This window comes from Oncorhynchus mykiss, chromosome 28 (genome assembly GCF_013265735.2).
Source record: "Oncorhynchus mykiss isolate Arlee chromosome 28, USDA_OmykA_1.1, whole genome shotgun sequence".
Lineage (NCBI taxonomy): Eukaryota > Metazoa > Chordata > Actinopteri > Salmoniformes > Salmonidae > Oncorhynchus > Oncorhynchus mykiss.
In genome coordinates this window covers 40703966-40729727 of record NC_048592.1, presented here as the reverse complement: position 1 = coordinate 40729727, position 25762 = coordinate 40703966, and the positions used below count along the sequence as shown (strand labels likewise).

The 25762-nt window shown below is 42.5% G+C and overlaps 1 protein-coding gene across 6 annotated transcripts in view; it reads left to right on the top strand.

Annotated features, from left to right (window-relative positions):
* Positions 1 to 25762, top strand: part of zfyve9a (zinc finger, FYVE domain containing 9a) — a 56416-nt gene that overhangs the window by 11079 nt on the left and 19575 nt on the right. For 3 of the 6 annotated variants that reach the window (XM_036966859.1, XM_036966861.1, XM_036966858.1), the window contains exons 2-7: positions 16255 to 16356; positions 16513 to 16620; positions 18094 to 19580; positions 23391 to 23490; positions 24163 to 24270; positions 25167 to 25357. In XM_036966859.1, coding sequence (XP_036822754.1) covers positions 16551 to 16620; positions 18094 to 19580; positions 23391 to 23490; positions 24163 to 24270; positions 25167 to 25357 — 1956 coding nt within the window. In that variant the 5' untranslated portion in view covers positions 16255 to 16356; positions 16513 to 16550. The remainder of the gene's footprint in view (positions 1 to 16254; positions 16357 to 16512; positions 16621 to 18093; positions 19581 to 23390; positions 23491 to 24162; positions 24271 to 25166; positions 25358 to 25762) is intronic. The other 3 variants (XM_036966862.1, XM_036966860.1, XM_036966863.1) reach the window with 2 other exon arrangements.

Here is a 25762-nt window from a genome sequence, read left to right as displayed (position 1 = left end):
CCTATATACAGGTTATCCTATATACAGGTAGTTTATACAGGTAGTATATACAGGTTATCCTATATGCATGTTATCCTATGTACAGGTAGTTTATACAGGTTATCCTATATGCATGTTATCCTATCTACAGGTAGTATATACAGGTTATCCTATATGCATGTTATCCTATGTACAGGTAGTTTATACAGGTTATCCTATATGCATGTTATCCTATCTACAGGTAGTATATACAGGTTATCCTATATACAGGTAGTTTATACAGGTTATCCTATATGCATGTTATCCTATCTACAGGTAGTTTATACAGGTTATCCTATATACAGGTAGTATATACAGGTTATCCTATCTACAGGTAGTATATACAGGTTATCCTATCTACAGGTAGTTTATACAGGTTATCCTATCTACAGGTAGTTTATACAGGTTATCCTATCTACAGGTAGTATATACAGGTTATCCTATCTACAGGTAGTTTATACAGGTTATCCTATGTACAGGTAGTATATACAGGTTATCCTATATGCATGTTATCCTATGTACAGGTAGTATATACAGGTTATCCTATCTACAGGTAGTTTATACAGGTTATCCTATCTACAGGTAGTATATGCAGGTTATCCTATCTACAGGTAGTATATACAGGTTATCCTATGTACAGGTAGTTTATACAGGTTATCCTATGTACAGGTAGTATATACAGGTTATCCTATATGCATGTTATCCTATGTACAGGTAGTATATACAGGTTATCCTATCTACAGGTAGTTTATACAGGTTATCCTATGTACAGGTAGTATATACAGGTTATCCTATATGCATGTTATCCTATGTACAGGTAGTATATACAGGTTATCCTATGTACAGGTAGTATATACAGGTTATCCTATCTACAGGTAGTATATACAGGTTATCCTATATGCATGTTATCCTATGTACAGGTAGTTTATACAGGTTATCCTATATGCATGTTATCCTATCTACAGGTAGTATATACAGGTTATCCTATATACAGGTAGTTTATACAGGTTATCCTATATGCATGTTATCCTATCTACAGGTAGTTTATACAGGTTATCCTATATACAGGTAGTATATACAGGTTATCCTATCTACAGGTAGTATATACAGGTTATCCTATCTACAGGTAGTTTATACAGGTTATCCTATCTACAGGTAGTTTATACAGGTTATCCTATCTACAGGTAGTATATACAGGTTATCCTATCTACAGGTAGTTTATACAGGTTATCCTATGTACAGGTAGTATATACAGGTTATCCTATATGCATGTTATCCTATGTACAGGTAGTATATACAGGTTATCCTATCTACAGGTAGTTTATACAGGTTATCCTATCTACAGGTAGTATATGCAGGTTATCCTATCTACAGGTAGTATATACAGGTTATCCTATCTACAGGTAGTTTATACAGGTTATCCTATGTACAGGTAGTATATACAGGTTATCCTATATGCATGTTATCCTATCTACAGGTAGTTTATACAGGTTATCCTATATGCATGTTATCCTATCTACAGGTAGTTTATACAGGTTATCCTATCTACAGGTAGTATATGCAGGTTATCCTATCTACAGGTAGTATATGCAGGTTATCCTATCTACAGGTAGTATATACAGGTTATCCTATGTACAGGTAGTTTATACAGGTTATCCTATGTACAGGTAGTTTATACAGGTTATCCTATGTACAGGTAGTTTATACATGTTATCCTATGTACAGGTAGTTTATACAGGTTATCCTATATGCATGTTATCCTATCTACAGGTAGTTTATACAGGTTATCCTATCTACAGGTAGTTTATACAGGTTATCCTATCTACAGGTAGTATATGCAGGTTATCCTATCTACAGGTAGTATATACAGGTTATCCTATCTACAGGTAGTTTATACAGGTTATCCTATATGCATGTTATCCTATCTACAGGTAGTTTATACAGGTTATCCTATCTACAGGTAGTTTATACAGGTTATCCTATCTACAGGTAGTTTATACAGGTTATCCTATCTACAGGTAGTTTATACAGGTTATCCTATCTACAGGTAGTATATACAGGTTATCCTATCTACAGGTAGTATATACAGGTTATCCTATCTACAGGTAGTATATACAGGTTATCCTATCTACAGGTAGTTTATACATGTTATCCTATCTACAGGTAGTTTATACAGGTTATCCTATCTACAGGTAGTATATGCAGGTTATCCTATCTACAGGTAGTTTATACAGGTTATCCTATCTACAGGTAGTTTATACATGTTATCCTATCTACAGGTAGTTTATACAGGTTATCCTATCTACAGGTAGTTTATACAGGTTATCCTATCTACAGGTAGTTTATACATGTTATCCTATATACAGGTAGTTTATACAGGTTATCCTATCTACAGGTAGTTTATACAGGTTATCCTATGTACAGGTAGTTTATACAGGTTATCCTATCTACAGGTAGTATATACAGGTTATCCTATCTACAGGTAGTTTATACAGGTTATCCTATCTACAGGTAGTATATACAGGTTATCCTATCTACAGGTAGTTTATACAGGTTATCCTATCTACAGGTAGTTTATACAGGTTATCCTATGTACAGGTAGTATATACAGGTTATCCTATCTACAGGTAGTTTATACAGGTTATCCTATCTACAGGTAGTTTATACAGGTTATCCTATATGCATGTTATCCTATGTACAGGTAGTTTATACAGGTTATCCTATCTACAGGTAGTTTATACAGGTTATCCTATATGCATGTTATCCTATCTACAGGTAGTTTATACAGGTTATCCTATCTACAGGTAGTTTATACAGGTTATCCTATCTACAGGTAGTATATGCAGGTTATCCTATCTACAGGTAGTATATACAGGTTATCCTATCTACAGGTAGTTTATACAGGTTATCCTATATGCATGTTATCCTATCTACAGGTAGTTTATACAGGTTATCCTATCTACAGGTAGTTTATACAGGTTATCCTATCTACAGGTAGTTTATACAGGTTATCCTATCTACAGGTAGTATATGCAGGTTATCCTATCTACAGGTAGTATATACAGGTTATCCTATCTACAGGTAGTTTATACAGGTTATCCTATATGCATGTTATCCTATCTACAGGTAGTTTATACAGGTTATCCTATCTACAGGTAGTTTATACAGGTTATCCTATCTACAGGTAGTTTATACAGGTTATCCTATCTACAGGTAGTTTATACAGGTTATCCTATCTACAGGTAGTTTATACAGGTTATCCTATCTACAGGTAGTATATACAGGTTATCCTATCTACAGGTAGTTTATACATGTTATCCTATCTACAGGTAGTTTATACAGGTTATCCTATCTACAGGTAGTATATGCAGGTTATCCTATCTACAGGTAGTTTATACAGGTTATCCTATCTACAGGTAGTTTATACATGTTATCCTATCTACAGGTAGTTTATACAGGTTATCCTATCTACAGGTAGTTTATACAGGTTATCCTATCTACAGGTAGTTTATACATGTTATCCTATATACAGGTAGTTTATACAGGTTATCCTATCTACAGGTAGTTTATACAGGTTATCCTATGTACAGGTAGTTTATACAGGTTATCCTATCTACAGGTAGTATATACAGGTTATCCTATCTACAGGTAGTTTATACAGGTTATCCTATCTACAGGTAGTATATACAGGTTATCCTATCTACAGGTAGTTTATACAGGTTATCCTATCTACAGGTAGTTTATACAGGTTATCCTATGTACAGGTAGTATATACAGGTTATCCTATCTACAGGTAGTTTATACAGGTTATCCTATCTACAGGTAGTTTATACAGGTTATCCTATCTACAGGTAGTTTATACAGGTTATCCTATCTACAGGTAGTTTATACAGGTTATCCTATCTACAGGTAGTATATACAGGTTATCCTATCTACAGGTAGTATATACAGGTTATCCTATCTACAGGTAGTTTATACAGGTTATCCTATCTACAGGTAGTATATACAGGTTATCCTATCTACAGGTAGTATATACAGGTTATCCTATCTACAGGTAGTTTATACAGGTTATCCTATCTACAGGTAGTTTATACAGGTTATCCTATCTACAGGTAGTTTATACAGGTTATCCTATCTACAGGTAGTTTATACAGGTTATCCTATCTACAGGTAGTTTATACAGGTTATCCTATCTACAGGTAGTTTATACAGGTTATCCTATCTACAGGTAGTTTATACAGGTTATCCTATCTACAGGTAGTATATACAGGTTATCCTATCTACAGGTAGTATATACAGGTTATCCTATCTACAGGTAGTTTATACAGGTTATCCTATCTACAGGTAGTATATACAGGTTATCCTATCTACAGGTAGTATATACAGGTTATCCTATCTACAGGTAGTATATGCAGGTTATCCTATCTACAGGTAGTATATACAGGTTATCCTATCTACAGGTAGTATATGCAGGTTATCCTATCTACAGGTAGTTTATACAGGTTATCCTATCTACAGGTAGTTTATACAGGTTATCCTATCTACAGGTAGTTTATACAGGTTATCCTATCTACAGGTAGTTTATACAGGTTATCCTATCTACAGGTAGTTTATACAGGTTATCCTATCTACAGGTAGTTTATACATGTTATCCTATCTACAGGTAGTTTATACAGGTTATCCTATCTACAGGTAGTTTATACAGGTTATCCTATCTACAGGTAGTTTATACAGGTTATCCTATCTACAGGTAGTTTATACAGGTTATCCTATCTACAGGTAGTTTATACAGGTTATCCTATCTACAGGTAGTTTATACAGGTTATCCTATCTACAGGTAGTTTATACAGGTTATCCTATCTACAGGTAGTATATACAGGTTATCCTATGTACAGGTAGTATATACAGGTTATCCTATCTACAGGTAGTTTATACAGGTTATACTATCTACAGGTAGTTTATACAGGTTATCCTATCTACAGGTAGTATATACAGGTTATCCTATGTACAGGTAGTATATACAGGTTATCCTATCTACAGGTAGTTTATACAGGTTATACTACAGTGCCTTTGGAAAGTATTCAGACCCCTTGACACATTTTGTTACGTTACAGCCTTATTCTAAAATTGATTAAAAATTCATTCAATCCTCCTCAATCTACACACAATACACCACAATGATAAAGCAAAAACACGTTTAGACATTTTAGCACATTTTATTACAAATTAACTGATAATACATTTACAGAAGTATTCAGACCCTTTACTCAGTACTTTGTTGAAGCACCTTTGGCAGCGATTACAGCCTCGAGTCTTCTTGGGTTCGACGCTACAAGCTTGGCACATCTGTATTTGGGGAGTTTCTACCGTTCTTCTCTGCAGATCCTCTCAAGCTCTGTCAGATTGGGTGGGGAGCGTTGCTGCACAGCTGTTTTCAGGTCTCTCCAAAGATGTTAGATTGGGTTCAAGTCTGGGCTCTGGCCGGGCCACTCAAGGACATTCAGAGACTTGTCCCGAAGCTACTCCTGTGCTGTCTTGACTGTGTGCTTAGGTTCGTTAAGCCTGTTGAAGGTGAACCTTCGCCCCAGTCTGAGGTTGAGCGCTCTGAAGCAGGTTTTCATCAAGGATCTCTCTGTACTTTGCTCCGTTCATCTTTCCCTCGATCCTGAAAAACACCTCCACAGCATGATGCTGCCACCACCATGCTTCACCGTAGGGATGGTGTCAGGTTTCCTCCAGACGTGACACTTGGCATTCAGGCCAAAGAGTTCAATCTTGGTTGCATCAGACCAGAGAATCTTTTCCTCATGGTCTGAGAGTCTTTAGGTGCCTTTTGGCAAACTCCAAGCGGGCTGTCATGTGCCTTTTACTGAGTAGTGGCTTCCGTCTGGCCTGATTGGTGAAGTGCGGCAGATGGTTGTACTTCTGGATGGTTCTCCCATCTTCAGAGGTACTCTGGAGCTCTGTCAGAGTGAACATCGGGTTATTGGCTACCTCCCTGACCAAGGCCTTTCTCACCCAATTGCTGAATTTGGCCGGGCAGCCAGGTCTAGGAAGAGTCTTGGTGGTTCCAAACTTCTCTCATTTAAGAATGATGGAGGCCACTGTGTTCTTGGGGACCTTCAATGCTGTAGAATATTTTTGGTACCCTTCCCCAGATCTGTGCCTCGACACAATCCTGTTTCCGAGCTCTACGGACAATTCCTTTGACCTCATGGCTTGATTTTTGCTCTGACATGCACTGTCAACCTTGGGACCTTTTTATATAGACAGATGTGTGCCTTTCCAAATAATGTCCAATCAATTGAATTCACCACAGGTGGACTCCAAGTTGTAGAAACATCTCAAGGATGATCAATGGAAACAGGATGCATCTGAGCTCAATTTCGTGTCTCATAGCAAAGGGTAAGTTCAGGAGTAAAAATGTGCTTAACAAATCACATAATAAGTTGCGTGGACTCACTCTGTATGCAATGTTTACTATTTGTTTGTGACTGCCTGATGTCTGTACCCCACACATACAAGTATCTGTAAGGTCCCTCAGTCGAGCAGTGAATTTCAAACACAGATTAAACCACAAAGACCAGGGAGGTTTTCCTTGAAAATCTATGGCAAGACTTAAAAATGGTTGTCTAACAATAATCAATAACCAATTTGACAGAGCTTGAAGAATTTAGAAAATAATAATGGCCAAATGGTGCACAATCCAGGTGTGGAAAGATCTTAGAGATTTACCCAGAAAGACTCTCGACTGTAATCGCTGGCGAAGGTGCTTAAGTATTAGAGGTGTGAATAGTTATGTAAATGAGATTTCTATATTTAATTTCCAACACATTTGCTAAACATTTCTCCAAACGTCTTTTCACTTTGTCATTATGGGGTATTGTGTGTAGATTGGTGAGATAAAAAAATAAATATTTAATCCTTTTTGAATTCTGTTTGTAACACAATAAAATGTGGAATAAGCGAAGGGGTATGAATTCTTTCTGAAGGCTCTATCCATCTACCCAGAGATTCTAGACCCTTCAGATATGCAGGCATCAAATGTTTAGGGCCGAGGGGTAGAGAGTTTGGAACACAGAGACTGAAGTCATGTCATTTTAATTCTCGACCAAGCCAGAGCCAGCATGCCCCAGTATGACATTGCGTTCTAGCTATCTTGCTTTGTTTTTTAAGGAGCACTCACTGAACTCTTTTTAAATGGAAGAATGATGACATTTAACTGACTCATAATATCGATGCCACAGGCTGTTTTCAAACGATAGGAGGTTGGGTAATGTATTGGGTTGCGTAATGTCAGGGGTTGGGCAAGGTATTGGGTTGGGTATTGTGAGAGGAGAGTAGCATAAAGATATGTGGTTTGGGTTAGATGGGTCTTACTACATACTCACCTAGGTTAGGGTTAGGTTAGATGGGTTGTAGTGTCATACTACATACTCACCAAGGTTAGGGTTAGGTTAGATGGGTTGTAGTGTCATACTACATACTCAAGGTTAGGGTTAGGTTAGATGGGTTGTAGTGTCATACTACATACTCACCAAGGTTAGGGTTAGGTTAGATGGGTTGTAGTGTCATACTACATACTCACCAAGGTTAGGGTTAGGTTAGATGGGTTGTAGTGTCATACTACATATTCACCTAGGTTAGGGTTAGGTTAGATGGGTTGTAGTGTCATACTACATACTCACCAGGGTTAGGTTAGATGGGTTGTAGTGTCATACTACATACTCACCAAGGTTAGGGTTAGGTTAGATGGGTTGTAGTGTCATACTACATACTCACCAAGGTTAGGGTTAGGTTAGATGGGTTGTAGTGTCATACTACATATTCACCTAGGTTAGGGTTAGGTTAGATGGGTTGTGGTGTCATACTACATACTCACCTAGGTTAGGGTTAGGTTAGATGGGTTGTAGTGTCATACTACATATTCACCAAGGTTAGGGTTAGGTTAGATGGGTTGTAGTGTCATACTACATACTCACCTAGGTTAGGGTTAGGTTAGATGGGTTGTAGTGTCATACTACATATTCACCAAGGTTAGGGTTAGGTTAGATGGGTTGTAGTGTCATACTACATACTCACCAAGGTTAGGGTTAGGTTAGATGGGTTGTAGTGTCATACTACATATTCACCAAGGTTAGGGTTAGGTTAGATGGGTTGTAGTGTCATACTACATACTCACCTAGGTTAGGGTTAGGTTAGATGGGTTGTAGTGTCATACTACATACTCACCAAGGTTAGGGTTAGGTTAGATGGGTTGTAGTGTCATACTACATATTCACCTAGGTTAAGGTTAGGTTAGATGGGTTGTAGTGTCATACTACATACTCACCAAGGTTAGGGTTAGGTTAGATGGGTTGTAGTGTCATACTACATACTCACCTAGGTTAGGGTTAGGTTAGATGGGTTGTAGTGTCATACTACATACTCACCAAGGTTAGGGTTAGGTTAGATGGGTTGTAGTGTCATACTACATATTCACCTAGGTTAGGGTTAGGTTAGATGGGTTGTAGTGTCATACTACATACTCACCAAGGTACCAACTATGTGAACAGCCTCCTGCACATCTCTGTATAAACACATCCTGCTGTGTGAGGACAGGAGCCAGCCTGATTCAGATTTAATTACCCAGAATAATACATAATGCAGCTGTTGTAGACCTGTGAACTCACATTTCAAGGACAACGCCGCCACTTAACATGCGGGTTGTGTTAAGGTTAAATGGCTACACAGTTTTGGTGCCATTTTAAGATTTCATGTCTGTTGACTGTTTTAGTTTTGTCAGACGATCCCTGAGATGACGACTAATGCAATAAATGATGGGAAGTGATTTTCAGAGAACTACAGACGGGTTATATAGGTTTCTGATCATGTTGAAATGTCCTGCTGTGTGTTGCTGTGTGTTGCTATGCGTTGATATCTTTAAATGAGATATGGTAGTAGGTGCCTGGTGTTTCATCAACAGTTTCCCGTGTTTATCAAGAACGGCCCACCACTCAAAGGACCTCCAGTCAACTTGACACAACCGTGGGCCAGCATCCCTGTGGAATGCTTTCGATACCTTTTGTAGAGTCCATGATGAATTATGGCCCAATATTAGGATGGTGTTCCTAATGTCTGGTATACTCTGTGTATATGCAGTAGCAATTGAGCCCGGGGACAGGGAGTTGGATGAGGTCAGTTGACTGTTTACACTTGGCCCAAATGGAACCCGCTTTTACTATAAATAGTGCACTACTTTAGGGTGCCATTTGGGACGAAGCCTTGATCTGGTCAAGGATTCCTGTTCATCTAAAAACAAGCATGTTGCCTCTTAATCAGATTTAGTCTCAGTAGTGTAAGGTTGGAGCCATGCTGTGTTTGAGGCTGGGTCTGTGATAATGAGAGATTGGGTTTCCTCCCCATTTGTTCCTTAAAGGTGACATGAATTATCACACACACAGTAGTCAGGTGGAAGAGGTTACTTTACATTATCACACGAGGCTGAAAAATGGAGTTAACAGAGAGGGCTGCCGTGCTTCGAGCTCTTAGAAACATCTAGAAACCTCTAAAAACAAGTGTGTTGCCTCTTCATATTAAATGGCGCCGGAGGAGATGGCCGCCGTTTTACGGGCTCCTAACCAATTTAGTTTTTTTCGCCATTATTTGTAAATTATTTTGTACATAATGTTTCTGCCACCATCTTATGACCGGAAATAGCTTCTGGGTATCAGGACTGCGATGACTCACCTCGAACCGGACGAAGATCTTTGTTTTAACGAGTCGGACGCAAAGGTTTTACTGCAGACACCCCCCGACAAGGCCCAAATGCCCGTCATTCGCATGAAGAAAAGACTGACAAAGGGGACGTAGGTCGGGGTGTAAGAATCCAATGGCGACTGGGTAACCTGCCTCTGCCTTCCATACTATTAGCCAACGTGCAATCACTGGAGAATAAACTGGATGAGCTGCGGATCAAGACTATCCTACCAACGGGACATTAAAAACGTATCTTATGTTTCAACGAGTCATGGCTGAACAACGACATGGATAACTCACAGCTGGCTGGGTTTTCCGTTCATCGGCAAGATGTTCACCCATGACTGCATGGGCAAGCACGGCTCTAATGCCACCAAGTTTGCCGACCACACAACAGTGGTAGGCCTGATCACCGACAGCGATGAGACAGCCGGGAGGCCCTCAACGTGATCAAGACACAGGAGATGATTACAGGAAAAGGAGGACAAAGCATGCCCTCATTCTCATCGACGGGCTGTAGTGGAGCAGGTTGAGAGCTTGAAGTTACTTGGTGTCCACATCACCAACAAACTAACATGGTCCAAGTACACCAAGACAGTCGTGAAGAGGGCACGAAAAAACCTATTCCCCCTCAGGAGACTGAAAAGATTTGGCATGAGTCCTCAGATCCTCAAAAGGTTCTCCAGCTGCGCCATCGAGAGCATCCTGACTCGTTCCATCACTGTCTGGTATGGCAACTGCTCAGCCTCCAACCTCAAGGCACTACGGAGGGTAGTGCGAACGGACCAGTACATCACCGGGGCCAAGCTTCCTGCCATCCAGGCCCTCTATAGCAGGTAGTGTCAGAGGAAAGCCCTAAAGATTGCCAAAGACTCCAGCCACCCTAGTCACAGACTGTTCTCTCTGCTACCGCAAGGCAAGCGGTACCAGAGCGCCAAGTCTAGGTCCAAGAGGCTTCTAAACAGCTTCTACCCACAAACCACTGCTGGTACCCCCTGTAAATAGCCTCCACATTGACTCTGTACCGTAATACCCTGTATATAGCCTCCGCGTTGACTCTGTACCGGTACCCCCTGTATATAGCCTCCACATTGACTCTGTACCGGTACCCCCTGTATATAGCCTCCACATTGACTCTGTACCGTAATACCCTGTATATAGCCTCCACATTGACTCTGTACCGGTACCCCCTGTATATAGCCTCCACATTGACTCTGTACCGTAATACCCTGTATATAGCCTCCACATTGACTCTGTACCGCAACACCCTGTATATAGCCTCCACATTGACTCTGTACCGTAATACCCTGTATATAGCCTCCACATTGACTCTGTACCGTAATACCCTGTATATAGCCTCCACATTGACTCTGTACCGGTACCCCCTGTATATAGCCTCCACATTGACTCTGTACCGTAATACCCTGTATATAGCCTCCACATTGACTCTGTACCGGTACCCCCTGTATATAGCCTTGTTATTGTTATTGTTGCTCTTTAATTATTTTTTTGTTTGGTTTATTTTAGTAAATAATTTCTTAACACTTATTTTTCTTTAAACTGCTTTGTAAGGAAGCATTTCACTGTATAGTCTACAGCTGTTGTATTCAGCATTTCACTGTATAGTCTACAGCTGTTGTATTCAGCATTTCACTGTATAGTCTACAGCTGTTGGATTCAGCATTTCACTGTATAGTCTACAGCTGTTGTATTCAGCATTTCACTGTATAGTCTACAGCTGTTGTATTCAGCATTTCACTGTATAGTCTACAGCTGTTGGATTCAGCATTTCACTACATAGTCTACAGCTGTTGTATTCAGCATTTCACTGTATAGTCTACAGCTGTTGTATTCAGCATTTCACTGTATAGTCTACAGCTGTTGGATTCAGTATTTCACTGTATAGTCTACAGCTGTTGTATTCAGCATTTCACTGTATAGTCTACAGCTGTTGGATTCAGCATTTCACTGCATAGTCTACAGCTGTTGGATTCAGCATTTCACTGTATAGTCTACAGCTGTTGGATTCAGCATTTCACTGTATAGTCTACAGCTGTTGGATTCAGCATTTCACTGTATAGTCTACAGCTGTTGGATTCAGCATTTCACTGTATAGTCTACAGCTGTTGTATTCAGCATTTCACTGTATAGTCTACAGCTGTTGGATTCAGCATTTCACTGTATAGTCTACAGCTGTTGGATTCAGCATTTCACTGCATAGTCTACAGCTGTTGGATTCAGCATTTCACTGTATAGTCTACAGCTGTTGGATTCAGCATTTCACTGTATAGTCTACAGCTGTTGGATTCAGCATTTCACTGTATAGTCTACAGCTGTTGGATTCAGCATTTCACTGTATAGTCTACAGCTGTTGGATTCAGCATTTCACTGTATAGTCTACAGCTGTTGGATTCAGCATTTCACTGTATAGTCTACAGCTGTTGGATTCAGTATTTCACTGTATAGTCTACAGCTGTTGTATTCAGCATTTCACTGTATAGTCTACAGCTGTTGGATTCAGCATTTCACTGTATAGTCTACAGCTGTTGTATTCAGCATTTCACTGTATAGTCTACAGCTGTTGGATTCAGCATTTCACTGTATAGTCTACAGCTGTTGGATTCAGTATTTCACTGTATAGTCTACAGCTGTTGGATTCAGTATTTCACTGTATAGTCTACAGCTGTTGGATTCAGCATTTCACTGTATAGTCTACAGCTGTTGGATTCAGCATTTCACTGTATAGTCTACAGCTGTTGGATTCAGCATTTCACTGCATAGTCTACAGCTGTTGGATTCAGCATTTCACTGCATAGTCTACAGCTGTTGGATTCAGTATTTCACTGTATAGTCTACAGCTGTTGGATTCAGTATTTCACTGTATAGTCTACAGCTGTTGGATTCAGTATTTCACTGTATAGTCTACAGCTGTTGGATTCAGCATTTCACTGTATAGTCTACAGCTGTTGGATTCAGCATTTCACTGTATAGTCTACAGCTGTTGGATTCAGCATTTCACTGTATAGTCTACAGCTGTTGGATTCAGCATTTCACTGTATAGTCTACAGCTGTTGGATTCAGTATTTCACTGTATAGTCTACAGCTGTTGGATTCAGCATTTCACTGTATAGTCTACAGCTGTTGGATTCAGCATTTCACTGTATAGTCTACAGCTGTTGGATTCAGCATTTCACTGTATAGTCTACAGCTGTTGGATTCAGCATTTCACTGCAAAGTCTACAGCTGTTGGATTCAGCATTTCACTGTAAGGTCTACAGCTGTTGGATTCAGCATTTCACTGTATAGTCTACAGCTGTTGTATTCAGCGCATGTGATTTGATTTAATCAGATTTAGTCCCAGTAGTTATGTGGAAGAGGATACTCTCAAACTAGGCTGGTTTTCACTTTCTCTCTTTCTGATTCAAACTTTAACTGGAGCAAACTTGTTTATTGATTAAGGGCCCACCACACACAGCGCACTGTATGTTCACCTGACATGTGTTCGCTTGCTGTGTGTGTTGGGGACCACCTGCCGATGGCACCTGACTGCTGACATGAAACACTGGCTAAGTCTATTTGGTTTGTGTGTTTGTTTGCTAGTTACCTAACAATGCAGATAGGTGGATGCTAACCAGATAACAAATGGACTCCTCAAAAGTGATTGTGTGGGTACTGAACAGCATCCTAGCCATTTAAAAAAAATATATATTTTTAAGCAAACATGGAACATGTTCTCCTGTCATTTTGACATTTTCTTTGAGAACGCAGATCACATCACGTCTTGATGTTTTGATGAGGTGATATGCTAGCCTAGCTACATTCAATGCTGTTTTTTTCTGTTATCTAGGATTAGTACTTGGTATGGATCCCCATTAGTTCCTGTTAAGTCAGCTACTCTTCCTGGGGTTTATTATGGATCCCCATTAGTTCCTGCTAAGTCAGCTACTCTTCCTGGGGTTTATTATGGATCCCCATTAGTTCCTGCCAAGGCAGCAGCTACTCTTCCTGGGGTTTATTATGGATCCCCATTAGTTCCTGCTAAGTCAGCTGCTCTTCCTGGGGTTTATTATGGATCCCCATTAGTTCCTGTCAAGGCAGCAGCTACTCTTCCTGGGGTTTATTATGGATCCCCATTAGTTCCTGTCAAGGCAGCAGCTACTCTTCCTGGGGTCCAAACACATTAAGGCACTTACACTTTATGTAAGTGTACCCATTAAGCCCACTTCCATATTGTTAGATCATATACAGTACCGAAGTACTCGTCATTTAAAAAAACTATTTTCTACACTGTAGAAATATAGTGAAGACATCACAACTATGAAATAACACATATGGAATCATGTAGTAACCCAAAAAGTGTTTAACAAATCAAAATATATTTGAGATTCTTTAAAGTAGCCACCCTTTGCCTTGTTGACAGCTTTGCACACTCTTGGCATTCTCTCAACCAGCCTCATGAGGTAGTCACCTGGAATGCATTTCAATTAACAGGTGTGCCTTGTTCATTTGTGGCATTTCTTCCATTACTTTAAGACATAAAGGTCCGTCTATGTGAAACATTTCAAGAACTTTGAAAGTTTCTTTCAAGTGCAGTCGCAAAAACCATCAAGCGCTATGATGAAACTGGCTCTCATGAGGACCGCCACAGGAAAGGAAGACCCAGAGTTACCTCTGCTGCAGAGGATAAGTTCATTAGAGTTACCAGCCTAATAAATTGCAGCCCAAATAAATGCTTCACAGAGTTCAAGTAACAGACATCTCAACTGCAACTCCTCAGAGGATACTGTGTGAATCAGGCTTTCGTGGTCGAATTGCTGCAAACCACTACTAAAGAACACCAATAAGAAGAGACTTGCTTGGGCCAAGAAACACAATAAATGGGCATTAGACTGGTGGAAATCTGTCCTTTGGTCTGATGATTCCAAATTTGAGATTTTTGGTTCCAACTGCTGTGTCTTTGTGGGACGCAGAGTATGATGTCCGCATGTGTGGTTCCCACCGTGAAGCATGGAGGAGGTGGTGTGATGGTGCTTTGCTGGTGACACTGTCAGGGATTCATTTAGAATTCAAGGCACACTTAACCAGCATGGCTACCACATCATTCTGCATGGCTACCACATCATTCTGCATGGCTACCACAGCATTCTGCATGGCTACCACAGCATTCTGCATGGCTACCACATCATTCTGCATGGCTACCACATCATTCTGCATGGCTACCACAGCATTCTGCATGGCTACCACATCATTCTGCATGGCTACCACATCATTCTGCATGGCTACCACATCATTCTGCATGGCTACCACAGCATTCTGCATGGCTACCACATCATTCTGCATGGCTACCACAGCATTCTGCATGGCTACCACAGCATTCTGCATGGCTACCACATCATTCTGCATGGCTACCACAGCATTCTGCATGGCTACCACAGCATTCAGCAGCGATACTCCATCCCATCTGGTTTGGGCTTACTGGTTTGGGCATAGTGGGACTATAATTTGTTTTCAACAGGACAATGACCAAAAACACACCTCCAGGCTGTGTAAGGGCTATTTTACCAAGAAGGAGAGTGATTGAGTGCTGCATCAGATGACCTGGCCTCCACAATCACCCGACCTCAACCCAATTGGGATGAGTTGGACCGCAGAGTGAAGGAAAAGCAGCCAACAAGTGCTCAGCATACAGTACCAGTTAAAAGTTTGGACACCTCCTCATTCAAGGGTTTTTCTTTATTTTTTACTATTTTCTACATTGTAGAATAAAAGTGAAGACATCAGAACTATGAAATAACACATTATGGATTCATGTAGTAACCAGAAAAGTGTTAAATCTAAATATATTTAAAACCGTCACTCTTCAAAATCTCTGGTCCCTGGTGAAACATTTTTTTTTAAAGTAAACTTTAACTATGCAAGTCAGGTAAGAACAAATTCTTGTTTACAGTGACGACCTACCCCGGGCCAAATCCTAACCCGGACGACGCTGGGCCAATTGTGCGCCGCCCTATGGGACTCCAAATAACGTCCGGTTGTGATACCGCCTGGAATTGAACCAGGGTCTGTAGTGACGCCTCTAGCACTGAGATGCAGTGTCTTAGACCTCTGAACCAGGGTCTGTAGTGACGCCTCTAACACTGAGATGCAGTGTCTTAGACCCCTGTACCACTTGGGAGCGTAAAGCCTGGTCCTCTCCCCTCCCTTATACTGTCATGACCCTGAAGTTCAAACAGTACATTTTTGACCCCTGAGGTCCTGGTCAGCAAGAAGACTGGCCAGGTGTGTGTGTGTGTACTGTTCTACTCCGATTGGCCATTGATCTTTATCCTCTATCAGACCAAGACTGCAGTCAATTCCTCTCTAGTCATTTCCCTGAAGTGTGCATTCATTCAGTAATAGGTGATCAGAATGCGCTCAACAGGTGTGGGATGAAACCTTAACACCAAATAAAAGCCTATATTTGATGAGCTTGAGTGTGACAGGTTCCTGTCGTTGCAGATATGGGCGCTTGGCGCTGGCCAGACTGGATGAGGAAGTGAGGCTGAGTGAGAAGGAGATCACAGCTTCCCAGGACTACTGTTGGAGAGGACCTCTGGACAGGTGAGGGAGTGAGCGAGGAGATTGCCCGACGAGCGAGACATGGGGAGGGAGATGAAGAGATTGAGAGGGCGTTAACCCTGTGGCGATAACCCAGATGACTACTTCCAGTGCTGGTGCTAAGCCGCTGCTAACCCGGTGCTAACCCTATATTAACAGGTTCCTGCAGCGTGTGTCAGGGTGGAGGTACCGGACTCATGGAGAACCACTTCCAGACAGAGGCCTTCAACCTGGATAAAGTGTTGGATGACTTTGAACAGAAGCAAAGTGAGTCAATTAACAGATTTAACCAATTCATCAATCAATCCATCAACCCACCAATCAGATTCGCACTTACTATGCTGTGGTCTGATTCTCTACCCTTCTCTCTATGTATGTTTAAGCAAAGCAGAGGAAATTTGTTTGTTTTAGGCAGCTCAATTCTGATCTTTAGGGCGGTGTTTACACAGGCAGCCCAATTCTGATTCTAGGGCTGTGTTTACACAGGCAGTCCAATTATGATCTTTTTCCACTAATTGGTCTTTTGACCCATTGGACCAGCGCTTTTGCCAATAATTGGGAAAAATATCAGAATTGGGCTGTCTGTGTAAACATCGCCCTAGATCAGAATTGGGCTGCCTGTGTAAACATCGCCCTAGATCAGAATTGGGCTGCCTGTTTAAACAAATCCTTGGTGTGTTAAGGCAGAGTATAAGAATGTTTTGTAAGACACACCGAGAGGGAACACAGGTTATTGAATAGATAATTAGTGCCTCATGTATTTGGTTGAGGGTTGTGCGCGTGTGTGTGTGTGTGACATTCACATTGTACGTTTTGAAAATGTTGTGGAGACGGACAGGACCTCCATAGTCATCGTACACGGTGTCTGTAGGACAGTTCAGTGTGTGTGTGTTTGGCTGTGTCTGTAGGACAGTTCAGTGTGTGTGTGTTTGGCTGTGTCTGTAGGACAGTTGTGTGTGTGTGTGTGTGTGTGTCTATTTAAGGCTAGTGCAGAGATCAGCAGTGTAAGGTTGGAACAATGCTGTGTTGAGGCTGGGTCTGTGATGATGAGAGATTGGGTTTCCTCCCCATTTGTTCCTTAAAGGTGACATGAATTATCTCACACACACACAGTCGCTCGGTTGGTTGTGTGTGTGTGCCTGTCATGTCACGGTACAGAGAGCTCTGTGTGTGTTCAGGCTCTGAGTGATTATCTGGGAGTCCTCTGCCAGATCCAGCTTGGCAGATTAACTGTGTGTGTGTGTGTAGTGTGTGTGTGTGTTCAGGAATGTGGACTCCTCCCAACATTCCAGGCAGTATTCAAGTGTCAGGGAGAAATGGGGAGGAGAAGAAAGAGAGGGGAGGAGGAGCAAAATTAGTCCATTTTCATGCCACCTCCCTCCCATTACACCCCACCACCCATTCCAGCCTCGTTACTTAATTTCACCCTTCAGTAACAGTTTGTATTTGGTGTATTTCCTGTTGTCTCTGGTAATGCCCTTCCCTCTTTCCTGTTGTCTCTGGTAATGCCCTTCCCTCTTTCCTGTTGTCTCTGGTAATGCCCTTCCCTCTTTCCTGTTGTCTCTGGTAATGCCCTTCCCTCTTTCCTGTTGTCTCTGGTAATGCCCTTCCCTCTTTCCTGTTGTCTCTGGTAATGCTCTTTCCTGTTGTCTCTGGTAATGGCCTTCCCTCTTTCCTGTTTGATATCTCATGGACTCATCTATTTCCTGTCCAGTGTTTCATTCTCCTCTCCCTCCCCAGATGAGACCGACAGTCCCAGTCTGTCTGATAAGTGGATTCAGATCCTGGCCCCTCCTGCCCACCTACTATCTCCGAACCGTGCCCTGGCTTTGACCCCAGACCTCGGCCCCCTCCCCTTAAAGACCCCCCTGCCCCCTGACCCGTCATCCAGCAACCCCCAGGGGACCAACGCTAAATGCCACCCCACCGCCGAGCCCCCACCCTGGGGAGAACTACCAGACTGCCGTGCAGACGTGCGGAGCCCTTCGCTCCCCCAGCCCAACATCGGCAAGCTGTTTGGGGGTGAGGGCTCGTCGGCCTCCTCTAGCTCCCCTCCGTACCACCACCACTCCTCTATCAGCCCCTCTAGTCCAGCCAGCCCTGCCCTCAATGGGCTCGGTGAAGATCCCTGCAAGGGGAACCAGACATTCCCTTTAGACCACCACCAGCCCCCCACACCCTCAGACCCACGTACTGATGCCCCTGTGGGGGAGAGGGGTGACGGGAGCTCCCACGTTAGTCACACACACTTGACCATTGAGGAGAGGCTGGGAGGGGTTGAGGCGATAGCAGAGAAGTTTAACTCCAAGCCAGAGACCGAGAGACCTGGCGCTTGGCCTCCTATTCAGGACAGTGGTAGGGAGGAGGCTGGACTGGCTGGGGTACAGTCACATGAGGAAGGAATCCCTAAGAGGGAAAGTCATGGAAATACTGTTAAAAATGGATTGATGGAGGGACCGACAGAGCGGAAGGAGTGTAGGAATTCCTCTCAGAAGCAGACGAGGTTGATAGGAGAAATGGAGAAGGAGAGCAGGGGAGGTCAGGATGGAGAGATGGTTCTTACCAGCGGCATGGCTACTGAGGACCGAGGGAGCAGGGAGGAGGAAGAGGAGGACCGAGGGAGCAGGGAGGAGGGCCAGTCTCTCCCCCCTCACTCCAAGGAGGACTCCGTAAAAGAGGAGAAGGAGATGGAGGAGAGCAACCTAGAGAACGGAGGAGGAGATAGCAGTGTTGCCTCCATACTGAACACTCGTCTGCAGCTGGTAAGTGTTCCGTTCGGTGGAGCACGTCCCAAACAACCGGTCACTCTCAAACTCCAGATCCCCTGGCCGCTATCCGGACAGGACCAGAACCAACTATCACCTACCGTTAACACCACCATCGCCGTCTGCAAGAACAAGAACTTTGAGAACCGTGCCGGTGACATAACCATGGATACTGGAACCGTCGTTGCCGGGGGTGACCCTGGTGGTTGTGTCGAGGTTGTTAACGGGGAGTTGCTAAACGGGTCGTCATCGTTGGGCCTGGTGCTGGAGTCCGAGAGCAGCCCGGACAATGACCTCCAGGCTGGGTGTCACCACCAGGGTGCTCTGCCCAGGAAACAGCTCTCCTCCCTGGGGGATGTGGCCCCCGTGTGGGTCCCTGACTCCAAGGCACCAGTCTGTATGAAGTGTGAGATCCGCTTCACCTTCACCAAGAGGAGGCATCACTGCAGGGCCTGCGGAAAGGTGGGTGCAAAGTCTATTATATATTGAACCTTTATTTTGACCGGGAGTCAATGCTGAGACCAAGATCTCTTTTCCAGGTGAGCCCTGTTTAACACAACAATACACATTCATATACACATCAAAATACACGTTGGTTTACAGGAAAAGTAGACCCCAATCATAAACAGACACATTCTTCAGTATCAAGGTCTCCTAACGTTTTGTCTGAAATGCCTCCCAATTTTGGAGTGCTTGGGAGATCATTCCACACGTGAGGAGGTGCAGAAACACTAACTCAGTGGAGAACCTAAATCAGTGGAGATTAAAGGGACCTCCAGAGTTAGTCATCCCTGTGGGTCTGGTGACTCGTATGTCTATAATTTAACAATGAAGTAAAGTAGGGCTTTATAAACAAAAGGAGAGCAGTGCATTGATCTATGAGACTTGAGGGCCAGCCTACCTTCTGATACAGAATGTAGTGATGTGTACTGAACCCGTCTCCCGTAATAAAGTGTAGGGCACTATGGTAAACAATACAGGAGCAGCGCCGTTCTCTCGTCGACTGTGGCTCTCGTCGACTGTGGCTCGGTTCTCTCGTCGACGGTGGCTCGGTTCTCTCGTCGACGGTGGCTCGGTTCTCTCGTCGACGGTGGCTCGGTTCTCTCGTCGACCGTGGCTCGGTTCTCTGGTCGACCGTGGCTCGGTTCTCTGGTCGACCGTGGCTCGGTTCTCTGGTCGACCGTGGCTCGGTTCTCTGGTCGACCGTGGCTCGGTTCTCTGGTCGACCGTGGCTCGGTTCTCTGGTCGACCGTGGCTCGGTTCTCTGGTCGACCGTGGCTCGGTTCTCTGGTCGACCGTGGCTCGGTTCTCTGGTCGACCGTGGCTCGGTTCTCTGGTCGACCGTGGCTCGGTTCTCTGGTCGACCGTGGCTCGGTTCTCTCGTCGACGGTGGCTCGGTTCTCTCGTCGACGGTGGCTCGGTTCTCTCGTCGACGGTGGCTCGGTTCTCTCGTCGACGGTGGCTCGGTTCTCTCGTCGACGGTGGCTCGGTTCTCTCGTCGACTGTACCACTATAGTCTAAAGCCAGAAGGAATGTCGACTGAATGGTTTGTTTTCTGATATTTAACTAAGTTACTTATTCCTATTAAATAAACCCATTTGAATTGTTGAAGCTGAGCTGGGTTGTTCTAGGATAGCTGGGACAGGTCTGGACTGTTGTGGACAAACACTATCTCAATTTCCCAAGGTCACACACGCTCCCTCCCCCTCCCTCAGCGGGAAGGGAAAGCTGTGAGATTTCATTACAAATGTGTGGATGAATTCAGTGTATGAGCTGAGTTGGGGTAGAAGCTGAGTTGGGGTAGAAGCCAGGCTGGAGAGGAGGATGCTTAGCTTTTAAGGTACAGTGGAGGTCGTGACCCGATCTCTCGCATGGAGACACGAGATTCTCGCACTCCGGAGCAGGGTTAGGGGGTCAAATCAGGAAGTACACTGAAATTCCATTTGCAATTCTCTTCAATGTGTCTCTAGGTGTAATATAATTGTGTGTGTCTCTCTCCAGGTGTAATATAATTGTGTGTGTCTCTCTCCAGGTGTAATATAATTGTGTGTGTCTCTCTCCAGGTGTAATATAATTGTGTGTGTCTCTCTCTAGGTGTAATATAATTGTGTGTCTCTCTCTAGGTGTAATATAATTGTGTGTGTCTCTCTCCAGGTGTAATATAATTGTGTGTGTCTCTCTCCAGGTGTAATATAATTGTGTGTCTCTCTCTAGGTGTAATATAATTGTGTGTCTCTCTCTAGGTGTAATATAATTGTGTGTGTCTCTCTCCAGGTGTAATATAATTGTGTGTGTCTCTCTCCAGGTGTAATATAATTGTGTGTCTCTCTCTAGGTGTAATATAATTGTGTGTCTCTCTCTAGGTGTAATATAATTGTGTGTGTCTCTCTCTAGGTGTAATATAATTGTGTGTGTCTCTCTCTAGGTGTAATATAATTGTGTGTGTCTCTCTCTAGGTGTAATATAATTGTGTGTGTCTCTCTCCAGGTGTAATATAATTGTGTGTGTCTCTCTCCAGGTGTAATATAATTGTGTGTGTCTCTCTCTAGGTGTAATATAATTGTGTGTGTCTCTCTCTAGGTGTAATATAATTGTGTGTGTCTCTCTCCAGGTGTAATATAATTGTGTGTGTCTCTCTCCAGGTGTAATATAATTGTGTGTCTCTCTCTAGGTGTAATATAATTGTGTGTCTCTCTCTAGGTGTAATATAATTGTGTGTGTCTCTCTCTAGGTGTAATATAATTGTGTGTGTCTCTCTCTAGGTGTAATATAATTGTGTGTCTCTCTCTAGGTGTAATATAATTGTGTGTGTCTCTCTCTAGGTGTAATATAATTGTGTGTGTCTCTCTCTAGGTGTAATATAATTGTGTGTGTGTGTCTCTCTCCAGGTGTAATATAATTGTGTGTGTCTCTCTAGGTGTAATATAATTGTGTGTCTCTCTCCAGGTGTAATATAATTGTGTGTGTCTCTCTCTAGGTGTAATATAATTGTGTGTCTCTCTCTAGGTGTAATATAATTGTGTGTCTCTCTCTAGGTGTAATATAATTGTGTGTGTCTCTCTCTAGGTGTAATATAATTGTGTGTGTCTCTCTCTAGGTGTAATATAATTGTGTGTGTCTCTCTCTAGGTGTAATATAATTGTGTGTCTCTCTCTAGGTGTAATATAATTGTGTGTGTGTGTCTCTCTAGGTGTAATATAATTGTGTGTCTCTCTCCAGGTGTAATATAATTGTGTGTGTCTCTCTCTAGGTGTAATATAATTGTGTGTGTCTCTCTCTAGGTGTAATATAATTGTGTGTGTCTCTCTCTAGGTGTAATATAATTGTGTGTGTCTCTCTCCAGGTGTAATATAATTGTGTGTGTCTCTCTCTAGGTGTAATATAATTGTGTGTGTCTCTCTCTAGGTGTAATATAATTGTGTGTGTCTCTCTCTAGGTGTAATATAATTGTGTGTGTCTCTCTCTAGGTGTAATATAATTGTGTGTGTCTCTCTCTAGGTGTAATATAATTGTGTGTGTCTCTCTCTAGGTGTAATATAATTGTGTGTGTCTCTCTCTAGGTGTAATATAATTGTGTGTGTCTCTCTCTAGGTGTAATATAATTGTGTGTGTCTCTCTCTAGGTGTAATATAATTGTGTGTGTCTCTCTCTAGGTGTAATATAATTGTGTGTGTCTCTCTCTAGGTGTAATATAATTGTGTGTGTCTCTCTCTAGGTGTAATATAATTGTGTGTGTCTCTCTCTAGGTGTAATATAATTGTGTGTGTCTCTCTCTAGGTGTAATATAATTGTGTGTGTCTCTCTCTAGGTGTAATATAATTGTGTGTGTCTCTCTCTAGGTGTAATATAATTGTGTGTGTCTCTCTCTAGGTGTAATATAATTGTGTGTGTCTCTCTCTAGGTGTAATATAATTGTGTGTGTCTCTCTCTAGGTGTAATATAATTGTGTGTGTGTCTCTCTCTAGGTGTAATATAATTGTGTGTGTGTGTCTCTCTAGGTGTAATATAATTGTGTGTGTCTCTCTCTAGGTGTAATATAATTGTGTGTGTGTGTGTGTCTCTCTCTAGGTGTAATATAATTGTGTGTGTCTCTCTCTAGGTGTAATATAATTGTGTGTGTCTCTCTCTAGGTGTAATATAATTGTGTGTGTCTCTCTCTAGGTGTAATATAATTGTGTGTGTGTGTCTCTCTCTAGGTGTAATATAATTGTGTGTGTCTCTCTCTAGGTGTAATATAATTGTGTGTGTGTGTGTCTCTCTCTCTCTCTCCAGGTGTTCTGTGCTGCCTGCTGCAGCCTGAGGAGCAGACTGATTTACATGGACAGGAAGGAGGCCAGAGTCTGTATCACCTGTCACTCTGCCCTACTGAGTGGTGAGTCACTATTACTACAGATCTAGGATCAGCTTAGTACATCCCATTCCTGACCTGATCCAATAGGATGTTAACACAAAACTGATCCCAGATCTGCGTCTAGAATCCACTTCATCTCTACGTCCTACTTCAATATCTTTGCAGTCACTTTGGTTTGGTCTAATTACATTTTTAGGTAAAACTCTTGGCCCTAGTTGTAAGGCGTGGAAAAACTCCTGGCCCTAGTTAGTTTACTACTTAACTTCCTGTCAGTTAAATTCCTATACATATCCTAATCATAAATAGCTCAACTCAAATTGGGGTTTAATTGAATCGTGTATTTCACTATATCAATCTTCATTCAATATCTCACTATATCAGTACTGAATCTATATATAAATATATATATCCTTATACTGATCCTATATCTCACAATATCAATATAGATCCTACATCGCCCTGTATTGATTCTGTCTCCGTACATTGATCCTATATCTCGATTGATCCTATATTGATTATATATATCTCCCTGTATTGATCTTGATCCTTTTATCGCTCTATATTGATTTTATATATATCTCTATATCTCTCTCTATCACTCTCCCTGTATATCTCTCTCCCTGTATTGATCTTGGTCCTATATTGATCTTGGTCCTATATTGATCCTATATCGCCGTCTCCATTTTCCCTCAGCTCATTCGTGGGGGGGTATGTGTGGTGGGTCTAACCAGAGCCCTAACCCCAACAACCCAGCAGAGTTCTGCAGTGCCATCCCACCTCTGCAGCAGATCCGCTCAGAGGGTAATAACCTCCTCCACTCCCCACCTAAACACCAGGGACCTGTTCATTAGGCACCAAAACGGGGGGAAACAACTGACTGGAACAGGGAGGGAGAACCTGACCTTACCCAATAAGATATGTTCCGTTGCAAAAACGTTTTGCTGTGGTGTGCACTAATGAATACGACCCTGTATAACCTCTCCCATAGAACATCTGGCACATCTTTCTGTTTCCTTTCCTCTGTGGTGTGCACTAATGAATACGACCCTGTATAACCTCTCCCATAGAACATCTGGCACATCTTTCTGTTTCCTTTCCTCTGTGGTGTGCACTAATGAATACGACCCTGTATAACCTCTCCCATAGAACATCTGGCACATCTTTCTGTTTCCTTTTCTCTGTGGTGTGCACTAATGAATACGACCCTGTATAACCTCTCCCATAGAACATCTGGCACATCTTTCTGTTTCCTTTCCTCTGTGGTGTGCACTAATGAATACGACCCTGTATAACCTCTCCCATAGAACATCTGGCACATCTTTCTGTTTCCTTTCCTCTGTGGTGTGCACTAATGAATACGACCCTGTATAACCTCTCCCATAGAACATCTGGCACATCTTTCTGTTTCCTTTCCTCTGTGGTGTGCACTAATGAATACGACCCTGTATAACCTCTCCAATAGAACATCTGGCACATCTTTCTGTTTCCTTTCCTCTGTGGTGTGCACTAATGAATACGACCCTGTATAACCTCTCCCATAGAACATCTGGCACATCTTTCTGTTTCCTTTCCTCTTAATGACCTCTTCTCCTTTCTCACATATAGGACTAGTTTTCATTCTAGTTGCTTTCTTTTTGATAATAGTTTTGTTTTCTGTAACCTGTGTGTGTGTGTGTGTGTGTGTGTGTGTGTCACAGGGTCCACAGGTTTCCACCCGCGGGAGCGGAGGAGGGTGCGGTTTGCAGATGGAATCCTGCCCAATGGGGAAGCAGCGGAATCACCCAAGCTCCCTGCTACCAGCCCCGCCCCCTCGCAAACATTGGCCGTCTCACAGTGTTCCAACAAATCCTTCACTTCTGATTTGCGAGAGGTACAGTTGGCACCGAAGGTCAAAAGATCACATCTTACAGTTTGTTAAAGAGGAATTTTAAGCAAAAGTCTAGCATCTACTGTTTTATAATTGATATTCTGAGGTTGGTTTAGAGTCCTGCTTGTCAGGTGCTGGGTGAGCAATGCCTGACTGACTAGGAGGAAACACGCCTGGACAAGTTGAGCCTGGATCGACCTTAGCATTTTCTAGAATGAAACGCCTTTTCTCATACAGACGGTTTCCAGTGTAACCAGAAGAATGTTGTTTAGTTGTTGACGTTTGTCTGGACTCGGCATGCCTGGTAGAGTAGCAGCAGGTTAGGAGGTGACTCACCACTTTCTGTCTCTACTGATCTGGCTCATCCAATGGCTGTAACTTATAACACACACACCTCTCTGAATTGTTCAACGGGAATATGAAGGG